This window comes from Chelon labrosus (genome assembly GCF_963514085.1).
Source record: "Chelon labrosus genome assembly, chromosome: 3".
Taxonomy (NCBI): Eukaryota; Metazoa; Chordata; class Actinopteri; order Mugiliformes; family Mugilidae; genus Chelon; species Chelon labrosus.
The window spans coordinates 2,043,671-2,069,149 of record NC_140339.1 but is presented as its reverse complement, the minus strand read 5'-3'; the positions used below and the strand labels follow the sequence as shown (position 1 = coordinate 2,069,149).

Genomic DNA, 25,479 nt, shown 5'->3' with positions numbered 1-25,479 from the left:
AACACGCTCCCGTCCTGTAAAGACAATATTATCTGTATGTAATCATCTCTGGAACATGTTCGTCGTCTCTGCTCAATCATCGGTCGGCTCAGAAATAAGCTTTACGGCTGTTACACCCGCTGCAGCTCCTGCTGGGTGATTCTGATCTATACAAGCAGAGCTGCAGAATACCAGGTTCAACCAGTCCAATACACTACGAGCCTAATACCAAGAATAAATCGCACATGTAGAAATGAAAAGAGAAACACACTCAGTTCTTACAGTAAGTACAAAAACGTGACACGTCAGTGAACATTTTTAATAAAAGTAAAGCCTCGTAGCTCCACCTCTGATCCAATAGAAATGTTGTGGAAGGACCTGAAGCAAGCAGTTGATGTGAGGAAACCCACCAACATCTCAGAACTGAAGTGGTTCTGTTCTGAGGAATGGGCTAAAATTCCTCCAAGCTGCTGTAGACCACTGATCAGCTGTTACCAGAAACTTTTAGTTACAAGGAGGTCACAGCAGATACTGGAAACAAGGAGGACATGACTTTTACACCTCACAGATTATTATTTTTCTTTAATAAATAAACGCACAAGTATAATATTTCTGTGTCATTTGTTTGACTTTATTCTCTTTAGGACTTTCAGGATGTTTTGAATCATTTTTTGCAGAAATTTAGAAAATTCTGCACACACAAAAACGTTTGTACGTCAAATGGCATTTTGCTGTTAACTAACTTGCAGCTCCCTCCCGTAGCAGTGTAAGAGCAATGTTAGTCAGTTCACTCTTCACTTTATTTTGCATGAAGAATCATTTTGAATATCCACTGGTGCTGTTTGGTGGAATAGAGCAGCTGTGAATCTCATTTCCTGCCTCCTCTGGGCGTTTAGTTTTTTAGCTATCTGCTAAAACGAGGACTCAGAGTAATCAGCTGATGTCGATCTACGCAGCATGATGCGTTTCTCACTTCTGGTGCACACAGGAAACACATTAGGTCAGCCTTCAACCTGAAACTCAACAACTCTATTTTTATTTAGTTTAGCTTATTTAGTTAAAAAGAGAAACTCTTCCAACAGTTGGACATTTAAGGAATAAAAGCTCCATCTTATTAGTGTTAATCAGCACATCTTCCAGGCTTCAGTCAGCTCTCTCTATCTTTACCCTAGCTGCCTGTCTAACAGTGGTTTTACTAATTACAACATGCCAAGTGTCCACTCTGCACATGCTGATTATTTATCTCTAATCAAACTGCTGGAAGCTGCCGTCTGTGATCTGAGCCAGCCTTAGACATTCATGTGGACTTCAGCAGAATTAACAGCTCTGCTTCCAGACTGCTGATCTTTACATGACTCCATCCATATATTCAATATCAGATGCATGTTTTATTAGCTATGGGATTCCATTTTCAGGTTGAACGAGAACATTAAAAGAAAATCTCACCTTTAAACTCAACTTTATCTGTCGCTATTCTGCAGAATTTGTAGATGAAAGCTGCTTCTGGAGGAGGTGGAAGGTCTAAATGATCTACTGGACGGATCTTTAGTTTTCATACATAATGCATCGTTCTGACTGATGATGTCCAGATGAATGCAGATTTAGAACTGCTTAACCTTTTATTGGCTTGCAAGTCAAACAAGTCAAACAACAGCCATATTGTCCTTGACTAAAGCAGGAAGTAGTCTCTATGGTGACCACTGGTCCAGATCTTCTTCTTCTTCTTCTTCACCTCCAAAAACTTCTGCATTTATCAAATCACCACTGTTGTTTTTTGTTTAGTTCTCTGTGTTTTTTCATATATTAAGGATGAAACAAAAGTTTATTTCCTATCTTAGAGTCTAAAACCAAACTTGAAACATCGTAACGTAGAAGGCCTGTGTCACTTTAAGTCTTTCTTCTTCTTGGTTTAGGTTTTCCTACTCTAATCCAGGTCTGAACAGCAGCTAATGTCTGGACTTACAACTTCCTTCATCCTGTTGCTCAGTCCCATCACTAAAGTCATCCACAGTTACTTCCTGCACCGTAACTTGCCAAAATATAACCATATATATTTAAGGCGTGCAGCTTCTTACACTGGGATGCTCCTTGTCCTCTTTGACTGCATGCTCCATGCATTCACACAACGCACAAACCTGGGAGTCTCGTTCATGCATCGTAAAACAGCTGAGAGCCAGAGCTTGGAGCACACTGTTAGTCTCTGGCTAGAGTCTGATACAGGAGTTTATGTCAGGCTGTGTGTGATGTGTACAGTTCGTCCTGAACCGACAGAGAAGGAGTAATGTGTCATGTATTTAACCGCAGTTCAATGAAGCAGGGGAAGACTTACAGCTGTGCCGAGACTTCCCAGAGGACTTTACAAGGCTCAGTGAAGGGAGGAATTGAACTAAGGTCGTACTGAGGACAAACACTGAAATAAATTTCATAAAAGTCAGGTTAGACTTTGTGCTGCTGAGCGACGCCTGCGTCCATTCGCTGCTGAACTGCGATTAAATACATTAGTTATCACAACTGATAATCAGACAATAATCATCAAATACACAGCAACAACGGACAAACCACCTTCACTGACGCAGAGAAACGCGTTGGTCCATGCACATGAACACACGTGCAGCCCTCCGTCTCTTACCTCTGGCCGTGGGTTGCCATGTCGATGGCTCGCCGCACCGGCACGGGCGAGCCTCCTTCCGTGACACTCAGCACCTCCATGGACTTCCTCTCCGGCCTCCTCTTGCCGTGGCGGCTCAGCATGGGCGAATCCACGCGCTTCCTGGGCGGGTCTACTGAGCGGGGCCACGGTGATCCCAGGTCAGAGAAAACGAGGGAAAGAGAGCAGTCAGAGGACAAAGCCACTGAGACTCGACAAAAGAAGGAATGCATCAGTGGGGACGCTGTGGGCATGTGGTCCATGTACTGGGGATCAAACCCAAACCCTCCCTAGCTACTGGTGCAGTGGATGCTTTGATGACAAAGCCACTTAGTCAGTGGAAACCTGAATGCTCCAACCTCCCTGAACTAACCACTGGGCACTTTTTTCTCCAAGAGGTGCAAGATGTTCAGAGCTAATTAAACGGTCAGTCGGAGTGGCCTACCGATTTCGTTGCGTGGAGGCAGGTTCTGGTCCTCGTGGCTGGGATATCTCTCCTTCCGGTCCAGCAGCAGGAAGTAGATCATCTTCTCCTGGTTGTCCCTGCAGAGAGAGAGAGGACAGACACAGTGACTGAGTGCCCACTGGTTAAGATCGGGGACAAAAAAGATGCTCCATCATCTCAAGACACATTAAATAGAAGAATTCATCAAAGTGACAATTTCTCTGCTCCATCTCGATACTCCCCCTCCCTTCCTCCCTTCCTCCCTCCCTTCATCCCTCTCCTTCCTCCCCCCTGCTCCTCCTCGTCACTCACTCTTCAGACAGCAGGTCTTTGGTCAGTTTTTCCTTGTCTCTGAAGCAGCCCAGAGAGTGCATGCTCTCCAGGACGTCGGGGTCGATCTCCTCGGCCAAAGCCAGCATCCTGATGGCCACCTTCCTGGGGACGGGCTGCTCCGGTTCCGGCTCGTTCTTTCCAGCTCTGCAGCACAAAACACACCAAAGAATATTTTACCAAACTAAGACTATGTACGGTAGTGTGTATCAGGGACTCCGTCTCTTGGTTTGATCAGCTTATGGTTCCAATGTTTGGGTAGATGTCTACTCAGCCTTTTAATAATTCCTCAAAGCTAGAACAACCTTTATGTCCTGGTACAACCACTTCCAGAGCAGATATTAGGTCATAACCTGAACCTGGACTGAGTTTTTAACACAGTGGTTGTCACGTACAGACATCTGACGTCCAGAAAAAGTAAATCTATTATAGACCAGAGGCCTCAAGGATTAATAGAGAGTCCTGATGTCTGAGCTTCTCCTTGGACCGGTCTCCATCTGAGACTTTTTCTAATAGCTACCCGATACAGCATGTTTCCTTTTTACCAGCTCATTTAAGACGGAGACACAAACAGACACTCAACACAGACAAGAAAGAAGAGAGCCGAGTGTACTTACAGGTACCACGTATGCTTCTGGATCTGCTCTAACTGGAACAGAGAACAGAGCAGGAAACCAACATTAGTGACTTTTACCCCAGCATCCTGTTTCATGCTTCAAACGCTGCAGAAAGTGTTCATGAGAACATTAAGCTGCATGGACAGCTACTTGTTCAAAGAGCCATATTAACTGAAATATCCCAAATTTGTGTTTTTTATTCCCTGAATATTATATGGGTGGTGCAGTGGTTGCATCGTCGCCTCACAGCCTGAAGGTTGTGGGTTAAAACCCTCCTGCAGAGTTTACATGTTGTCCCTGTGAGGGTTTTCTCTCCGGGTCTAAAGAGGCTTAATTTGTTGATTAATTAGTGTTAACTGGTGATTCTAAATTGGCCGTAGGTGTGTTGTTTGTCTTTGGCCCTGTGGTAGACTGGAGGCCTATTCAGGTTGTTCACTGATGAGTGCTAATGCTGGCAGCCCGGCAGCTCATTGGCTTCAGTTTCAAACCTCCTGCTAGGTTTGTTCCCTCGGACTAAAAACAAGCAGGTTCAGTGAAATGACCCCAGAAAGGACGCTAAACTCAAAGCCAGTCCCAATCTGTGGACGATGCAATAGTGAAACCATGTGCTGAAGTGAACCATGGTTTGGATTACCAATTTAGAATCACCAATGAACCTAACCAGCACGGTGGGAGGAAGCTGGAGAACCTGGAGAGAACCCAGAACCTTCTTGCTGTGAGGCATCAGTGCTAACCACCACACCACTGTGCCCACCCAAACTAAGATCAGTGATTACTAATCCAGACCTTTTTATTGGTAACTAGATTCATGGTATAAGTGAAGTCAACCTTCAGGTGAGTATGTGGATCCTTGAACTGAACTGAACATGCATACATTCAAGGTTATGAAGTGTCTTGCACATATACATCCTTGCACAAAACCTCCTTTGTTTTTAGGGGAAACACTATTTTTTTTACATTATCTGGGATAGATTTGACTTTGGTTCAGCTTGGAGAATCCACAGACGCTCCTTTTTGTGACATACTGACTCTAGAAGCTGCAGAGTAAACGTGACAGTGTCATTTTTAAATCACTTCTAAAAACACTTTCCTAGAATTTATTTTTAGTGAGTGCCCCGTTTATTTATCGTAGAGCACTTTGTGAGTCCGTTCTATATATAAAGCTGTTAAAATGATCTCATTATCCAAGAAAACAGCTGTTTCTCTGTGGGAATGTTGCCTCTAAAGATGATTAAGAAACCAGGAGGTCCACTTTGAAAGCTGTGCTACGACGCCGACAAGCAACTGTTCAAATAAAAAAAAAAATAATTACAACCATTGTTATTTTTTGCTTTTGTTTCTATTCTGAGCTGAATCAAGTCTTTGGCTTGAGATGAAAAGACTGTCTTGCAGAGCTCAGTAGCTGCAGGCCAGTCACGGTGCGGCTGTGCTAAATTTAGCCCGAGCAGTCCCTACGGCAACCGCCCAGACTGTAGAAATGCAAAGACAGAAGATTTCAGCCCTCTCCTGTTGGACACAGAGCCCAGGGTGAGGCAAGGCGGGCAGCGCGGAGGCTTACCGTCAGCCTCTTGCCGGCGTCCACTTCGATCATGCCGCGCAGAAGGTTCTGACAGTCTGGAGGGATGAAGTGAGGCATGTGGAAAACTCCCAGCTTCACCTTCTCCAAAAGGTTCCTCAGGTTGTCGTCATCAAACGGCAGGGCGCCCTGAGAAACAGTGACATGTGTCAGCGTCAATGTGCAGGAGAGAGGTCTCATTTTGTGCTGATTGCATTTTTAAATATGCAATATTTCTTTCTACGTGCACAACTGTTTAATTGTTTTATTTCATTTTCATTCTTAGAGATGCAAATCTGTAAATTTCATTTGATTGACGGTCTGCAGGGATAAACTGTAACTTCAAGAAAACTACATATACTCTAACTTCTCTCTTCATAAAACACAGATTAAAAGTAAATGGACATAAAAATAAATAGTTCATTAACTAATTAACTAAAACTAAACCGTTTCCAGTAGGGCCTATAAGGAAACTACTCAGCTGCAGAGGAAGGCTCTGCAGAGAGCAGCCCCTCCTCCTCCCATCAGGACCAAGGCTGCACAGCTTCAGGAACAGATCCATCAGACTCAGGGACAGCTTCTTCTAGAAGCTGTTAAGATTCACCAACCTAAAAAGCTCTGTTCTATGTGCATCAACAAGTTCATATGCAGTATTCATGAACACTCACTGTTCTTTAATTCCACTGTTGTTTCTCTCGATTGTTTTATTTCGTTTTTTATTTTGTTAGATTTATTATTTATCCTCTTGTTTTCCACCATGCTGTGACTGGACCTCAGTAAGTTTAGTTTGCACATGAATCTCATGTTTTGGGACGACAATAGGGGAGGGGCCTCTGTGGATCATCCCACAGATACTTGATCAGTTTGGGATCTAGTGAATTTGGAGGCCAGGTCAACACCTTGTGCTGTTCTTCATGTTTTTTTTTTAGTTGTTCCTAAAGTGTTTCTGTGTGTGTGTCTGTGTCAGGCTGCATCCTGCTGGGGATGGCTGCTGCCATCAAGGAGTGTCATTGCTATGGGGTGGGGGTGCCTGGTCTGGTCTAGGTGGGTGCTACATGTCTAAGTAACATCCACACCAATGAATGCCAGGTCCAGAAGTTTCCCAGCAGAACATTGAACTGTCACATGATGGTCGATGTTATTCACTTCTCCCATCAGTGGTCATAATGTTGTGGCTGATTGGTGTATATTGCACATGTTGCATATATTGTTAGAATAGTGGAGGTGGAGGAGTGCAGTGGTTCATAGTAAAGTTCAGTCTGGTAAATCCAGGTCCAGTCCTGTGCAATAACATGAAATGTATTTTAGAGTAACATATATTTCCAGCAGATGTTTTACAGTAGCTCTCTGGTGTCTTTATGTTTGAGTTCATACTGAGCTCTCATCACTTTCACAGCCTTGTAAGCTGTTGTTAAATAAACAGAAGAACATCCACAACTCTCTCACGGAGCAAACATCAATATGACCGGGAGATTAAGAAATTTATTACAGACGTCAAGCCGCCCTTTGAGCAGCCCCCACAGAACACAATGCTGACATCCTCCTGTTGTCATGTAAATGTCCCGTCAGGTGTTCACTGAGAGATAATCTGGATTCTGACGGCGAGGAGGACCAGAGGAGGAGGAGGAGGAGGAGGCAGCTCCCTGAGAGGTATCAGTCATCAGAGTCCACCGTGCCTCTGCTCTCCAGCTGGCTGGGGAGTGACTGATACTGCTTCCTCCTCATTAATAAAAAAAAAAAAAAAAAGAAGAGAAGAAGAAGAGCTGGACGGAGGCAGATGGCCGCTGACACGTCGGCGGTGATCAAAACAACACAAGTGGAGAGATTTATCTTCACATGATGACTGTGTCCCGTGCTCCGTCTTAATCAAGAGGAGAGCGTTCACACGGACAAACACTTCCACGCTGCTCTGACTCCTCACTCGTCACTGTCACATTACTGCTGCTGCTGCTGCTGCTGCTGCTGCTGCTGCTGGAGGCCTCTATGTGACAGCTCAGTCATTTTTAAAGGGCAACGATATAAAGAATAAGAGCAGCGAACAGAATTTGAGATATCTCAACGTAACTCGGTTTATGTGACGTTCTGATACGATGCATCACAGGTTGTGATTTTAAAAACAGGCTCAGCAGTCCACCTTCATCTGGTTCATTGATCTGTTTGTCTGTGAAGGCTCTCAGTCATCCAGGTCATGGTATATCCAAAACACGTTTAAAAGAAACAGGCAACTGGACTTGTAGAGTTTTTTTGAGGAGACGTTTCACCACTCATCTGAGAAGCTTCTTCAGTTCTAGCCGTTAATGGACACTAGTTGTACCAGTTTATGATAGATAAATAATAAGATATTTCAGGGTGTTCAGGATGGTTATTGCAGATGGAATGAAGGATTTTTTTGTAGATGTTGTTACAGGCCAGTTGGACTTTGTTTTGTACCTTCAGCCTGATGACAGTAACTATAAGGAGTGGTGAAGGGGATGAGAAGGGTCCTCTGTGATCAGAACCTCAACTCCTCCACCAGTCCCTTAGAACTGAAGAATCTGCTCAAATAAAATGTCTCCTCAAGAAACTCTACAAGTCCAGTGGCTTTTTTTTTAAAATGCGTCTTGGATATTGATCCACAGGACCCCGTGGGAAATCTGGAGTGTTTCAGTTTGGTTTGCAGTAGGTATAACTCATCAGCTACCATTTCAGAAAGGATGTGCACACACATTTTAAAATTCGTCCCGGTGAGGTTTAGAAGCATGTCGTTTTTACTTAGTCAATCAGAGAAGATCTAATCAGATCTAATGAGGGTCCAGTGTGGTCTACAAGGTCCACCTCTGGATGAACACTGCTTTATTAGTTACCATGAAGAAGAAGAGGCCTAGTGTTGTCTAATGTGATAATGTTGACAAGTGTCTGAATCAACATTGATGTTCTAATGCTCTAAATATATGTTGACATTTGTTTACCACTTAAGGACAAGGAACCATATATCAAAAAATTTCACCAGAGTAAAAAAGTCGTCTTATGCCTCTGGGGTTGAAATTTAGAATGTACAAGTATTTCAATGAGCACTCCGTAAAGGGTTAAACATGTTCAGCAATCCACCTTCACTTGGTTTATTGATCCTTATTATGATCCATATTTTCACGTGTTCTACCACAGGACCCCAGGGGGGGAATCTGGAGTCTACGATTTGAGAAAGGACGTGAAAAGTTTCAGGGATTTTTACAGGACGTGACAGTTTTAATAAAAGTTCTTAACAAAATAAAACCAAATCTACGCTTAACAAAAAAAGAAAGAAATATGAGAGAGCAGTCTGGTGTGCATTAGATCTCTGGTCTACAGGAATAAGAGGAAATCTGTTATTTGAATTGATGCAGCGTCGGTCTGCGTGGACGTAACCACATTTCTGTTTCTGAGTTTTGATCAGTGGATCGCTATGATCTTGTTCTGGCAGGAGCATTGATGGCACCTGCTGTTAGGACTGCACCCTGAAATGGTTTATATGATGAGAATCATAAAGTTGTAGCTTCCCAGAGATATATAAATATATATAAATATATGTGGCACCGTTACACGCCGGAGCTGTGTACATAGAAACAATAGATGTTTATTGTTAGCTGGGATTCTCCATCCTTCATCTGGGACTTTCCAAACTTTTACTGGTGAAGAGTGAACAGCTCGACTGCACTCATTTCTGTTTAGGAAACTTTCTTCCAGATCGTCCAGAGTCCTGCGTGTACCCGTTATATTTATAATGTGGCTTTAAAGTTTTATTGGTACACAGCGTGTTTCCAGCATCTTCATCTTTAATTTAATCCAACCTGGTGTGGAGGCCCAAGAACAAGCTCACCGACTAAATCATGACGTTAAAAGACACTTCATCCCTCAGGAGTGACCTTTAGGACTGATTAGATCTTGTCCTGTTTAAACATTAGTGTCTTTTACTGATGTGTTTGCAGCTGGAGGCTGGGACGTGTCCCGTCCAGCCCCACACAGAGGGGATCTCGACTTCCTGTGCAAACATCGTTTCAGAAAGTTTGTTTTTTCCGCTTCAAGAGACAAAGTCGGTTCATTTGGTGTCGCTCCACCGCGGCAGCCGTCACTCACCACTAAAAGTGCAAACAGGATGACTCCACAGCTCCACGCGTCGGCTTTCCTCCCGTCGTACTTCTCCCCCTGGAGCACACAGACAGAGGCACAGACATGAGACCTTCAGCTTCCCCCCAAAAACTGCAAATCAGCCTCAACCACGTCTTCAAGCCTCAGCACTTTAGCTGACAGAACCCCCCACCCCCATGTGAATATTCCTTCTGTGTAACATCAGCTATTTATGATGCCGACTCAATTCTCAGACTGCAAGGTAACGCCAAATTCAACTGCATCCATAAAACATTGTCTATATGTTGAATAAATGTGCAGAGATCTCAGAAAAGAAAAGAAAATGGAGTCAGTGCACGCAAACACAACTGGGTATGAACACACTGTTAGAAATAAAACGTAATCAACACTTTATTTGGCGCATATTTCCCTAAATATTGCCTGTGTTTACGTGTAATACTTCCAAGAAAGTCTACTTTCTGCAGCGCCTTCAATCAGCTCTTGCTTTAGATCTATTTTTATTAGATTTTAACTTCCCTGTGTGTAAAACTTTACAGCGTTTCATGTAGACGTCACAGACGTCACGGTTAATGGATTAGACTGAAGAAAATAAACAGAAACAGAAACATTTATCTTAAATCTGGGACGATGAATACCTCATTTTCTTTTTTTCTATTTTAGCTATATATATATATATTTGTGTGTGTGTGTGTTACCTACTAAAATATAAATCTAAAACTCTTAAATTTCAGGTTTCAGATGTAAAACCACTAAAATAAATAACAAAAAAAAGATTATAAAAAAAATAGGTTTATAAACGTCTAATTTTTCATATTTGTAGTTTGCAAGTTTCCAGCCACATTTAAAATGATGAAGTCTACAGTTTTTGTTGGAATTAGTTTCACAAATAAGAAACTACAGACTTTCTTAATTTCCTGTATAATTAATATACAACTGCTTTCATTATTCTCGATTTCTATTAGATATAATTTACAGATAAATACTAATTAGACCCTGGATACTTCCAAGAAACATTTGTACCATTAAGCAGAAATATTAATCACTTCATGAAAATGTAGTATCCAATTTTCTTTTGCAAAATCTTCTATCTGAACTCATTTATGCTGCGTATTTTCCTACAAACCTACTAAAATATGAATCTAAAAACTATTACATTTTAGGTGTATATGTAAAAGTGCTAAAGATTTGATGCAGGTGGTTTCAGTGAAAATAGAGAATAAGAATAAACATCATGAAATCCATTTATGTGATGAAGTCTATAGTCTTTGTTGGAATTAGTTTCCCTTGTAGTTGATTTACAGTTATTTTAATTTTTATTTGTGTATAGTAGGTATCATTTAATTTCAATTCAGTTCAATTCAATTTTATTTATATAGCGTCCATAACAATACAAATTGTCTCAAGACGCTTTAAAACATCTGGTCTGAAAGCCCCAGAGCAGCCTGAAGGCGACGGTGGCAGGAAAAACTCCCTTTTAACAGGAAGAAACCTTGAGCAGAACCTTAAGCACATCTGGAGGGACCCATCTGCTGGGTAGAGATTTTACAGGACACATAAAACAAAAGCAAACTCACAGCCTTAGCTTAACAAAAAATTAAACAATAATTACAAAGCCGTCTTCATATGGGTTGTGTGCATCAGTTAGAGAGAAGGAAAGTATGTCGGGTTTGACCGTGTGTCTGCACGAATAGGAGGAAATCCAACAATGAAACAGAACAAGAAATGTAAGGCGACATTAAGCGAGTATAACATGTGTTCCAGCCTAGTGACAGGAGGAGGAGGAGGAGGAGGAGGAGGAAGGAGAATAGGGAGTGAATGCACCGAGGGCTGGAGCAGTGATGTAAGAGCCTTTCAGGTCCGAGCTGCTGTATGAAAGAAAGGAAAGACGTAGAGAGAGCACTTACCCTGATAACCTCTGGGCAGGCGTAGTGTGGAGATCTGTCACAGAGGAAAAGAGAGGACGTTATTCTACGAGCAGCACGCTGAGGAACAGGTGAAGCCACCTCCTGACATGATGTGCTCTGTGAAGAAACACGAAACACTCTGGCCCCCAAGAAAAATAAAGACAAAAAGCTTTTCTTTCCTGATGGATTATTCTTTGTTGGCTAAGTGACTCTTACATAACTTCAAATGGCCTCAGAGCAAACTGAACATCCTGTTGAATAAGACGACAGCAGCCAGCGCTGCCACCAGCACGTCACGCACTTCAAATTAAAAAAAAATATTCACCTCTAACATTTACTTACCATAATGCTCCTGCACTGAAATGGCATTTGGCATTGTTTGCATAGTGCTTGCTGCACATTATGCATATTTATAAGAGTGTGTGTGTCGTTCTCTGGTTTATATTTAATTTCTTTGCACGTTGAGGTCAGAGAAACACGCTGCCACTGTTTGCACAGTAACCTATAGGCAACGTTTGAATTAAACAGCATTTTTACTGTTACGTTTCTGCACATCGAGTACATGCAGTCTGCACACATTGTTGTCACTGTTGCATTGTGAGTGTTTATTTATTTATTTATTTATTTATGCATTTCAATGTATTGGTTTCATTTGACAAGTCTGCACAACATGAACAAACACAGTACAGCGTAAATGTTTGTGTGACCTTCAGAATTCCCTCAAAAAAGCCAGGATTGTACAGCATGAACATCAAACAGAACCAGAAGAAGGACGTTTTTAATCCACTGGACAGAATTTATGTGTTACTACTCCCAAAACAGACTGCAGGCCAAGTCTGTGTAAACTGAACCGGTCACTTTATTGATCTGGAGCAGATATGTTTTAGTTGTTTTCAAGCTGCTCTCTGCAGATGCTGCTGCGCTTATGAAACCTGATCAGACATTAACACGACCGTAGCCCGGCGTGTTACCACGATAAGATCTGATAAGAATCGAGTCTGGTAACACGCCGGGCTAAGAGCATGGTGGAGCTGTTATTGGGATTTCATTATGGGGCTGGTTTCCAACTATACAGAGACAAAAAAACAAACAAACACCTCTACATCAACTGGACAGTCCTACAACCAAATTCAACCCCACGGCGTTCGCATAATTTGCATGATAACTATTAACTCTCCTGCCATCACCACACGAAGCCCCGCCCAAATAATTTGATTCACTTTACAGATTGTACCAGAGCACAATCAGTTCCCAATGGAGAGACTCCAGACCAGCTTTCTACCTTAAAGATATAGTGGGTAGGGGAAGTTCGGCCTGGCTTCCAGCTAACATTCAAACTCAAATGTCCCTTAGCATGACTTTGTTTCATTGCTATTGCAGTCAGTCTGAGGGCAAAAGTTTTTACTGGGGTTGATCCAGGTATTTTTAAAATGATCAGAACGGTATCAGGCTTCAGCCAAACATACAAGATCTGTCATAAACCAAAACCACGTCCCTGTGGCGTCAAAACCTCGTCTTCCTCTTCTGTTTTAGTGGCGGAGCATCAAAGCTGCCAAAAATCAAAGAAGAAGAAGAAGAAGAACGGGGAAAGGTTTCCTGTGTCAATGAAGGTAGTCCTCTGTTAGTCAGTAACTAGTGTACTGTGGATGTGTGGTGAGGTGGTAGTAGTTGATCATCTAAACAGAATCCATGGAGTCCACTCAGTCAAAGGCTGCACTCAAACAACAACAACAAACACTGAACGTTTAAAAGAAGAGAAAAGTTTCCTGGAGACAGCGTCAAGGAGAAACATCTTCCAGAGAGGGTTAGGGAGTTTATGGCAGCGTTGGATGACCAGAACATTTCTGGAGTAGAGAACACAAGGTACCAGCTACCCTCTCCACACTACATTAACTTTGACTGAAAGATTTATTGGACTGAATCCAGTCCACTCTAGGAGAAGACAAGGAAGACAAGGACAGACTTTAGGAAGCTACAGGAGACCAACTCTAGGAGAAGACAAGGAAGACAAGGACAGACTTTAGGAAGCTACAGGAGACCAACTCTAGGAGAAGACAAGGAAGACAAGGACAGACTTTAGGAAGCTACAGGAGACCAACTCTAGGATGTTTAACATCAGATCAGGACCCAATATTAAAAGATCAGGATCAGATCTGAGGGATTTTCCAAACTCCAAATAATCCTGTCTCAGTATTGTATTGACGTGTCTCCAGTGTAACAGCAGCAGGTTGCTGACAGAAAGAAGAGCAGTTCAGATTAAAAACGTTTGCACACGTCTCTGAATGATGGAGTCATGGTTCTCCTGCAGCAGAGCTAACCCTGCGTCTCTTCCTCTGTGTGGATCCATCACAGCAAATGAAGCAGAGCGCGCCACTCTTCTCCTCCAACAGCGCTTCACCGACCCTCCCAGAGCAAACACACACTCCATCATCGCCGGCGACACACTTAATTATGCTAATGCATGTAAAAAACAAAAAAAAACAAAAAAACAGTCGATTGGAACTACTCAAACACAGCCGTGTCAAAAATACACTAACTGCAATCTAATTAGACGGCAGCGAATCCTCAGCCAGCCAGCTGGAGGCGACGCGTTGCTTTAATGAATTCCATTAACGTCACACGCGAAGCGAAGGAACCGTCGGACTTGTTACTCATCACAGATATTTAAAGGAGCCATCAGTGGATCCGTGTGGAGGAGGAATGTGACGGATCCTGACGTGGACGTGAGACGACCAAACCAACATCATGAGTCCGGTCAAAACTCACAGACGCTCACGTTTCACTGCGCCTCATTAAACATCCTCCCAGTCATCCATGAATCTATTTACAGATCAGGTTACTTCACATGTGACCAGTAACACAACAGCATATTAAGCTATAAATAATGACAACTCCAAATGTTTCCCTTTGTTTTAGTGCAAAAATGTGTTCACATTTAATGAACTGCAGTATTATAAAACATGTAATGAACAACCGGACGTTTCTTAAGAAAAAAGAAGTGTAATTTCTGTTTAGTTCTAGGTCTCAGTATTGTGTTACGTCCACAACTCTGACTGAAACTGTGTGAACAGCGCTTATTTTCATTGATAAACTGCAGTCTTCTATGTCATTTTTGCACAAATTCATGCTGTTGACCAGATTAGACCGTCTGGTGGGCCGTGTGGTTGAAGCCTGTGCTTCATAGGATGTTTCAGATAGACATGCAGCAAAGGGCACAGGATGGACTCAAACCTGTGCCAAACCAAACTATCAGTACCAGCATGGTCCACTTCTAAATTTTACGCCGTTGAATTTTCTTGTTATTTTATTTCCTCCATTGATCCCTCATCTCTGAGATGCGGCACCTGGGGAACAGTTTGGTGGTCAGGTGTTTGCTGAAGGCACCTCAGCCATAAACATAAAGGGGTTTGATTCCTTCTCTAAAGCACTGCGCCTCCTCACAAGCAGTCTGTACCTTCTCCTGGAGATTCGTAACGTCACTAAAACAACATTACCCACTTGTTTGTTCTTGCAAAAGTGTAATGTCACACTCTAACCCGTGACTCCCAGCTATTTGGAGTACACTGGAAACAGCAGAAGAATAAGAACATGTCAGTGACATTGGCCTGACCACGAACTAGGACTGAGTTGGATGAATAAGGGGAGTATTGTCACATGGATTTTTATTGCTTTCATATTTTCAACCAGTTTTCAACCCAGCAAAATGCTCTTCTATAAAAAAAAAAAAAAATGTAAAAATATTATCCTGCATTCAACTACAATGAACTACCAGGGCCTCCTAAACTGAAAGGATTCTGCAGAGCTTTGAGAGCTTGTCACAAATGATTGGAGCACACAGACAATAATGAGAAATCCTCTACAAATAACTGACACAAAATAAAGTTAGAAAACCATTATCTACAAATCTTTTCAGGATGTTTAAACACCGTGTAAAGACCTGACATGTGGGACTCACCCGCAGCTGGTCTCCAGCAGACTGTCCCCGACCTGCAGAGACGCCATGCCGAAGTCTGCTATCCTGATGTTGTTCTTCTCGTCTAACAACAAGTTCTCGGGCTTCAAATCTCTGTGGCTGAGGGGACGAGAGGAGAGGACACAGAGAAGACAGAATGTGAGACGCTGAAGTGAAAGGAGACGCAGCAGAGACAGAGACAATCATCTCATCATTGGGTGCAGGACTGATCCATCTCTACCATCTGCTGTTGGCTTCATTTCTAACCTCTGGCTCTCTCCTCATTCTTCAAGACATATAGAAAATAAATTTAATTCTGTCTCTATTTCTTGTATATTTGTTCATATGAAAATTTTGCTTTTTTTGCTTAAAGTGTTTTATTTTATTTTTAATTATATTTTATATTTTATATTTTTTATTTAATTTATTTAATTAATTATTTTTATTTTTTAACTATCTTCACCTACTTTTCTTTTTACTTGTGGTTCTCAAGTCTAAGAGTCTAAGACGTCGGGACCTTTTCTTTTCAACTTGTTTTGGGTCAGATTTGCGTTTTCTTAAAGCCACACCTGCTACATATATTTTATTTTTGCAGAATTACCCAGAGGAGTTCCATCCGTCAGCTGGATGTTTATCTGAAAGCTTCTTTACTTCTGAACAGTGTTAGCCTGGAAGCTTTACTCTTTACTCTGGAAAGTTGTTCTGGAAGCAGCTCTGACTGGCTGCAGGCCAATCCAGGTTGGAGATGTGAAGGTATTATTTTTTTCTCTATATCTGTTAAAAGACGCTCAATAATAAAATCCCAATGGACTGTTACTAGACTCTGACTCTGATAAGACTTTAGCCCGGCTATGTCAAGCTAGGGCCGTGCTATTTCACATCCCAGCTGTTTTCTAGATGACAAACCCACGTGGGTTCCACCCTCATCCTGAAAAACCATCACTACATCAGTTTCAAACTTGATTTTCTTTCTGTTTTGTGTAAAAAGGTCCTTGACTACAGTAGCTCCTGATATTTAGAGCAAAACAGGAAACAACCTAAAGGCAGTCACTTTCCCATGGTAAAGGCAACTTGATTGCAATCATCAAGAACTGAAACACTGCAGGTATAAAGGAGCTCCAAGCCAAAAGTCTTTATAGTGAAGGAAACGAAACCAGGAAATAAAGAGCTCAACTCCAGTGGCGTAAAATAAATCCAGTCCTTCAAAGCCAAACACTTGAGGTCTACTGCTGAGAGCCAGAAGCAGAACATCTTTGATGTGGAATTGCTCTTAGATACTCGGTGTTGCAGCTATGAGTGGAGGAAGCGAAGGCGCTCTCGGAGATGAAAAGAGATCAAGAGGAGCTGAGGCCTCTAAAGTCGCCTCAGGCTACAGCTGACGACGAGAGAGGCTGAGGAGCCGGAGGAGACCTGTTGTTCAGCCGTCCAAGGAAAACCAAACACTTCAGAGCTTTTAGGGATGATGAAAACGTCATTTAAAATTCCTAGAATATAAAATACTTTTTATCAGCACAGCATGGGAGATATTTACTAAGCCTAAACAGTCGGAGGCTGTCAGTTAATCTCTGCTCATGTTCAGACCAAAACACCAACAGTTTGAAGCAGTGTACTGTATGTCAAATAAGCGGCGAAGACAAGGAAGAGCTGATACAGAACTGGACCGACAATCTGTTCAGGAAAATACGACCAGAATGTTAACAGCAGAAATGTTAGAGAGGGACCAGAGATTCCATTCGGTCACTTTACAAGAACATTTTACATTTGCTGCAACATCAGCTGCTGCTGCTGGAGTGTTTTCACTGTCCTCCATGTTTCTCTTGCCATCTCTCTAGTGTAGCTTCTCCCTTTGATTAAACTGTGGTGCTGCAGACGCAGGTTCTTTTGCTGCAGAGGTCAGTCAGCAGCGATAAATCAGGCGCAGCGGCCACTCGTGTAAATCTCCTTCCCCTCTCCAACATTTTGCAGCTCTAAACAGAAATACTGGACTGAACCCGCAACTTTCGGCTTCTAGTTTTAATTTTGTTGGCACAAAACCTCGATAGTTGGGTTCCTGAAGAAGGCCGTGAGATCATTATTGGATATATAGCTATGTGTTTTCTGAACAAGCCAGAACAGAGAGTCATTCTGGACTGACTAATTGAATATTCTCTGTGGTGTACCCGGCCTCTCAGCCCTCCCACGACCATCTAGTGGATAAACGGCTCCAGATAATGGATGGGTGCATAATTGAAAATTGATTCATTAAAACGATATGAGGTTTCTGTGGGTGAGCGAGACAAACCATATGGAGTGGCTGTGGCAGAAGTCCAGAGCTGAGATGATCTGTCTGAAGAACTTCCTGGCCTCTTTAGGTGTTAACCGGCCCTTCTTCACCAGGTAGTCAAACAGCTCTCCGCCGGACACATGCTCTAGCACCAGGTACCTGAAAGAGGGAGACAGAAGGAACAAGGTCAGTGACAAGAAAAGATAAATCTCCATGACCGTCTGTAATGTCTTAGTATCTATTTAATGGCAGCAGCAGTGACGTTGCAGAGACTCCAGTCATCCCAACATGATGTGACCATGATCCAAAGAGCTTCTCCACATCAGGAGTGTTTGTCTTTCTCAGTCTTGCTCAGCTGGTTGTGGAGGAAAGTCTCCTTGGTCTTCTTTAGTCTTTCTACTTCTTCTTCTTTCAGGTGTGTTTGGGCTCATTCTCTTTGGTCAGGGTTAGGGTTAGTAGGGTCATTCATTGGTCATTCACTGCAGGTTTCCAACTCCAGACTCCATACCACTGATCTCTACCTGGGATTCATCATCTCCATCATCCACTGTGAAATGCTGCTCTGTCTTAGTCCGGCCCAAGAGTTTGCCCTACTTCCCCTCCTGAGAAGATACTAGACAGTCATCGTTTGACAGGACGTCTCCTGTTCTTGGACGTTTCTGTCAGAAATCAAAATTTGATGCATTGATCTTCTGATGGCGCTCCATGCTCTGCCCTGCTAGAAACCTTCAGTCTCCATGATCCCTCTTTGCTCACAATAACAATCTGACTTCTGGCTCTTTCTCTGAGTCCTGACGCTTCCTACAATCACAACGGTGACTGTGCTGAGTCAGACATGTTCTGCTGAGGCACGGCCATATTTCTAACAGGTGATCAATGGCTGCAGGTTGATTTACTTCAACAGGCCTCTGATGAGTCCAATCCTCCTGAGTGTCATCTGAACGCCGCTTTAACGGAAGAACGCCACTCTAGGAAATTTGAGCTTGATCAATAGTTCGATCAGTTTGATTGACGACCTGGAAGCAGAGCAGAACCTGAAATATCTCAGGACTTATTGTTCAAGCTTTTTTTTTTCCAGGTTTATAGGAAAGTATGGGATATTTGGACCATTTATACCCAAAGCCAGTTGATATTTTCTTTAGTTTCTCTGTAAACTTGTATTTCTTGTATTGTGGACTGGACACACAACACAAACACCCTGTACAAGAAGAGCCAGAGTCGTCTTCACCTGCTGAGACGACTGAGGTCCTCTGGGGTGTGCAGGTCACTGCTCAAGACTTTATTCTACCATCCTGTATGCAGTGGTCTGCTGGAGCAGTGGGAGCTCAGAGAGGGACAGGAAGAGACTCAACAAGCTACAGTTATTTATTGCACAAATAAATCTGTTTATACCTTATTTTGCACAAACCACTGCATCTTGTCCAAAACATTTTATAATTTAAGCAATTATTTATTTGTAGTTTCCACCAACACACTGTGCATATAGAATGTCTTTATATTTCAGTTTTTTAAACTTGTTTGTTGGATATATTTTTGCCAAATTTCCCATACGTGGGATAAATAAACAATGTCTTATGTCTTATGTCTCAAATAAAAAACCTTGTGTCTGTCAGCTGGATAAATGCAGTAAAGTACAAAGCCGAATATGAGAACATCTGATTGGCTAGACTAGTCTTTGTCTGCTTTCCCAGAAATGCCAGGGGCCACCCCAGGGTTATCGCATAAAAGCAATAAAGTGGTGATGGACACACCAACAAAACCTGGAGGCTTTCTACACCAGGCAAGGTCTAAACAAGTACATCTACTGCAGGATAAGATTTGGATAAACTCCTGTTATGGTCTGTCTGCGGCAGGGCAAGTGTCTTTGGATGGTTCATGGGTTTAACTGTCCTAATCAGCTACACCTGAGGTGGTGGGGTCATGCTCTGTTGTTATGTCTACACAAAAAAGGCCAAAAGACATCTGAGACCAGCCCTCATTTATATTGTGTTAATATTTGGCTACTTTCCATCTCTGAGTCCTTTCAGATTAAACTGATTCACCAAAGAAAAGCTTAATTTTTTCTTAAAATGAAAGAGACATTAATGAAACAACTGGGTCATAAACTAAAGAGCGTTTGGCTGAAGTCACCACACCGACACACAACCTAAATCCCTGAGAAAATCCCCCAGCCCCCAGTCTGTGTGTTTGTGGTTTCAAATGTTTTATCTCTCTCTCTCGTCCCATTCGTCTCGGAGACGTGGCTGATCCCGGTCGGCGTGGAGGAGCCGGCTCCTCCGGCAGCCCGTCCTCCTCGCGGCCTGATTTATTAGCAGATTAAGGGATCTGCTCGAGCGTTCACCTGTCAGAGCCGTTTAAATTAGAAACACATTCGGCCGTGATTTGTGAGCTGCGAGCACTGCCGCGGCAAACTGTTTGCATCCACTGATGACCATCCTTCCACGTCCTCGCAACATTAAGAAAACAAATTCCTGCTCCATTTGACGGCGGCGCCTTTATCAATTATTGAACAGCGCATTAAGCCGTGCCACTGGAGCACAGCCGCCACATGCGCTAGATTAATGTATACAATAAAACACGGATATACACCAAAGCTGCTTTGATGGAATCCCAGAGCTCAGACTGCTGCTCATGTAAAGACTCGTGCCGATGCAGAATCTGGTGTTCATCCTCATGTCCTATCTGTGATGTGAGTCAGAATTTAAAGACCTACAGGAGAATAAAATCTCCCGCAGAAGAGAATAAAAATTCTCTCCTTACATTTTCTTTGAAGAAGAACAAACTACTACAATAAATGTCTTTTCTGCATTTTAAAAAGACACAGTGAAGAGAGACAGGTTTTAAAGTCATCCAGGTCAAACTAAACAAGCAGCTCTTCAGACCAGGATTCAACTGTCCACCTCCACTCCTCTGAGGACGACAACGTCCAGACAAGAGGGTTTGAAAGAGGATCTAAAGGAAGACATCTACATCAAACTGTAAAACTGGACTGAGATATAATCTTTTAAATAGATCAATGACCAATGACCAATTGGTTGTTGGACATTGATCTATTTAAACCTTCTAACTCCTCCTCTGTAGTCAGGACAGACTGAATAGACTCTGGGTTCAGTCTATTTTGTGAACATTTTAGCATGATTTTCTTTTCAGTAATCTCAGTAACTGCACTCCACTTAAACTAGAACAAATGCTACTAAACATTTTCTATTGTATTTGTCCCATCAGAGCCATTTTTGATCTTCAGGTTCTGTGATGATTATTTTAAAAATGTAATTTATATTTGATCATTTATTTTTTCACTTTGGGCACTATGAGTTAACAAGTATGTGTCTTCCAATCAGTTCATTCCAAATTATCAATTATTTTAAGATAAAGAATAGAGTTTTAAGGAGAAAGAATGTGTAAATAAGGATGTTTCCTGCATACTAAATCAGTTATAGGTCAAGAATAAAGCTGCATCTTGAATCTTATAACATAATGGAATAAAAACACTTGATAGAAACGCAGCACAGAAGCAGCAGCACCTGCAGAAATGTACTTACAGATATTTCTTGTTTTCGTAGACGTCGTGCAGCTTTAAAACGTGGGGGTGCTCTATGAGCTTCAGAATGGCTATCTCCCTCTCCACCTGCAGGAAACACAAGAAAAACACACAATCCATCAGAAAATGTGGAAGCACGCGGTCTAAGCTGAAGATAATGAGGCTGGAGCAGCCTGGCGACTAATGGAAACACACACAGAGTATTTGTTATGTTACATTAATCACTCCAAGTGGCCCCGGAGTGTTTTCACACTTGTTTCATTTGGTGCTTGCAGAAAGAAAATAATACAAAAAAAACCAAATCAAGCATTTAACCTCCGGATCCGGTTCACTTGTAAAGCTCGACTGGTTTGTTACCGAGAGGCGTCTTTTAGTTTAACACAAATGTGTTGGAGCGAGGGGAGCGTCACACCCGGATAATCACAAAGAAGAAAGTCTGCCACATTCAGTGACAGCACATGGAAACGCTTCAACATGTTAGGAGAGTGAGATCAGCTCGTAGCGCACCGATAAAACAAACAGACAATAAATAACTGTGTGATGTGAATATGTGCAGACGACATGAACCAAGGAGAATTCACAAAATCCAGACGTTGTTTGTTTCTTTTAAAGGAACAAATCTATAAAATAACAGACTTATATGACAACAGATCTTTGTTTTGTTCCAGCAGGAGCTTCAGGTGTGTGTCAGGAACCGATGGAGAACTTTTGCAGATGCTGCCCAGAGCTGTTTCACCGCTAAGCTGCCCCGCTGTGCTCAGGATTTACCGCCAGTTGGCGCCTCAGCAGGCCGGAGGGTGAAGCCACTTCAGGAGGTCAGGATGATGGTATCGAAGGCAGAGTTTAAATCCACAAACGGGATCTTGGCATAATATTAAAGTATCCACTTGCAAATGGGAAGAAACTGAGGGAAGCAGCCCAAAGAGTTTGTGTCTAACGTGAGTGTGTGTCCTCCCCATTGTCCGAGAGGCGTACAGGTCCTGAAGCGACGGCATATTCCAGCCAATCACCGCCTCCTCAAGAGGGAATGATACGCCGCAGTCTGCCTCTGTCCCTGGCAGTGGCAGCAGCGCACCAGACGCTGATGAAAGAGGTGTATGATGCAGGTGTAGAAGTGCACCATCATTGTCACCGTCAACTGGTCCAGCAAACCACGGGATGTACATGCTCTGTTGGCCAAAACTGGACTGGAATGCAAAGCAGCTACAGAGCAATTACATGCCTGTAGACATCCCGCCATCAGTTGGAGGATATGAAGTCAACCACTGGACAACAGCCCAAACAAAAACACAACACTCGATTAGGAAAGCAGAGCAAAGCAAACCGAGCTCTGCTGAGGATGCTGCAGATCCAGAAAACCAGTCGGACATAAATACATTATGAGATACTGACACTGATAAACCGAGAGCGCCTGCAGATCACCTGAGAGGCTGCACAACCTCTGATGATTCCACCACAGCAGCCAGTTTATCAAAATTAAGCTGATATGAAAATATCAGATCACTTTTACTGTGTTGAATCAGTGAAGAAAGCAGCGTCCAGGAGAAACTATACCGCTGATATCGATTTCAGATTCTCATCACCGCTGGGCTTTAAGCAAGGGGATAGAGAAACGCCATCAGTCACCTGTCAATCATCGTTCATTTTGCCCTCATGACACTTCTCCTGCCCCTTTGTCAACTGACCAACTGAAATCTGAGTCACCCTCTGAGCCCGGGCCCCTGATGTGACGGGTCGACAGAAGACACCTGAAAATTAAATTTCACTCCCATCAAAGCGGGCGCTCTTCAAAGGTCTGCCACGGTGAGGCCTGGCTGGGGCTGGCAGCTGATAGATAATAAAAGAATTCCCTTTAATCTCCGGACCGGTCGTTTCCCAGACCAGGCTGTCACACCAGCTTCTCATCCTCAAACTCTTCTCCCAGAGCTCAGGAGGAAGAAAGAAACAGCTTACAAAAGATTTCTCAAGCCTCACCGGATGAACTAAAAGAATGAATGAAAACTATTTCACAGAATACTGGTGATTCAGTGGCTTCACTATGATAATACATGCCATTACTTAAATATGGATGGCAAACATAATCCAGTCTCTTTTCTAAATGTCCTCGCTTCTGCAAATGAGTCCTTTTTAGGAGACAAAGTGGTCAGCTCTCGAGACAATATGAGAGCAGGGACGTCACAAGAAACGATGAGTTGCTTCTACAAGAAATTACAGGAAGAAGTGTGCAGCTGCAACAACAGGTGGGAAAAAACACACCAGCAGTCGTGCATGGTGATGTTAGTTAGAGTTGATGATGAGGGATAAGCTGTAGACGACCAAGAGTCAGAAAGACACATTGAACACCTTAAATTGACACAAACCCCTTCTCAGACCTTGTATTAACATCCGTCATGGGGAATTCGATGTCCACTATCCTGGCATTTAAGATGCTGCCGCCTGTGTCCCCAGGAAAATAGTGCCAGTTTGTCCAATGCAAGGAAGTGGAGACGCTTTGTCCATATTTATATACAGTCTATGGTCATGACTTGGAGAAGTCATATATACTTTGGAACAAGCTGTGAAGTCTTACTCAGGCTTTTAAGACACTCTAATAACAAGGAGACAGACAGAACCAAGAATAAATCCTTCATGACAGAAGTCTGACGGTAATCTCCAGAGTCATTCATTACATGTAGCTGCTGCTGTCTGTGGTTGTGTAATCTAGTAATTTTCCACAACTGTATCTCAACCAGTGCTGCTGGTGCATGCAGACCAGACCAGAGATGTAGAGGCTCAGAATGATAATGGTAAATGAATAGAAATTACTAACACAGACATTCACTAGATTTCACAGTTACTGAGCTAAACCCTTAACCCTAATCAGTTTTTTATCTATTAATATTCCAAACACTTACAAAACAATTGTCTATAAAACACTGTAGCTCAGTCTATATATATAGTCTATGTATAGACTGAACTACAGACTGTGAGCTAGCTGCTCTGACGTTTATTTATTTTAATCAATTCATTCTTTATCCGTTAATATTTCCATTTATTGTCTATAAAACACCAGAAGAATGTCAAATATGTCCAACAAAACGTTCCGGAGCAAAAGAAGTCTTCATCACATCGCGTAAATCCAAAAAAAAAAAAAAAACTAAAAAGTACATGACACTGTTTTAATCACAAAAGTTGGCAATTCATTTTCTTCCATTTTTCAGACTGAAAAGTTAACTTCTGCAGCTCTACCTGATACAGGTGAAGATAAAATAGCTGTGTTTTGTTCATTTAACATTCTCAGTTGTCATTTCATCATCATTTATTTATTATCTAATTAATTATCAGATTTCTTCCCCATTAGTTGATCATTAACGCAGCAGTGTGATTCTGCAACACAGGATGTATCACCACTTCCTCTCCTTCTTAAAATGAAGCCAAAATATCTCAGAAATAGGAGCTGCCATCTTGTTCTGGTCCCGCCTCTTGCCCCACCCAAGTATGAGGACACACCCCTTGAACTTCACATACCTGTCCTTCTCTCACTGTACATCTGAATAAAACTGAATGGCAACGGTGCAAAATGGCAGCACACATCTCTTGGATATGTTCGCATCACTTCTGTTGAGCTCTCATGTCGTCCATCTTTAGATCCAGTCTTGGATTTCCCACCTTCAGGAGAGCACACTCTGGTGTCTGTGATGGATGCAGGTGCAGCACACCAGCCCATGATCCTGCTATCAGATCTAATTACCCTCGTCTTTGTCTCCTCACACAGTCACACGGTGCAGCACGGCGGAGGCTAATTAAACTCATGTCCAAGGTAAACATTCATGGAGCACGGCCCTCCCTGCACCAACTGTGACGCTGACGTTTATTAAGCTCCATCATGACCCATATGGCTTTTTTAATGTGTCGTAATAAAGAGCGTAGGCATGCGGCGAAGACAGGGGGGTCGCTAACACAGGTGAAGCACTCTTTAATTCCGTCGTCTGGGTTACTGAGATCTCGTCTGAGACGCGTCTGAAGCACCGTCCCCCGCTCACCTCAATTATCTCCGGCTCATCCTCCCCGTTCAGGAGAATTAGCAGGAATGTTTCCAGCTTTGTTCGTCGTCATTAAAAAGGCATTAACGTATAAGCTGCAGACAGGGGTGTGGGCATTAA

At 42.6% G+C, this 25,479-nt stretch overlaps 1 protein-coding gene across 2 annotated transcripts in view; it reads right to left on the bottom strand.

Annotated features, from left to right (window-relative positions):
- Window positions 1-25,479, bottom strand: part of LOC311485404 (serine/threonine-protein kinase BRSK2-like) — a gene marked incomplete at its 3' end in the record, with an annotated part of 119,469 nt that overhangs the window by 20,241 nt on the left and 73,749 nt on the right. For both annotated transcript variants that reach the window (XM_084540779.1, XM_084540778.1), the window contains exons 3-12: window positions 21,339-21,424; window positions 17,815-17,955; window positions 15,537-15,653; window positions 11,582-11,615; window positions 9,666-9,734; window positions 5,577-5,723; window positions 4,019-4,050; window positions 3,384-3,548; window positions 3,072-3,169; window positions 2,609-2,759 (exon numbers count right to left, since the gene is read on the bottom strand). In XM_084540779.1, the coding sequence (XP_084396905.1) occupies window positions 2,609-2,759; window positions 3,072-3,169; window positions 3,384-3,548; window positions 4,019-4,050; window positions 5,577-5,723; window positions 9,666-9,734; window positions 11,582-11,615; window positions 15,537-15,653; window positions 17,815-17,955; window positions 21,339-21,424 (1,040 nt within the window). The remainder of the gene's footprint in view (window positions 1-2,608; window positions 2,760-3,071; window positions 3,170-3,383; window positions 3,549-4,018; window positions 4,051-5,576; window positions 5,724-9,665; window positions 9,735-11,581; window positions 11,616-15,536; window positions 15,654-17,814; window positions 17,956-21,338; window positions 21,425-25,479) is intronic.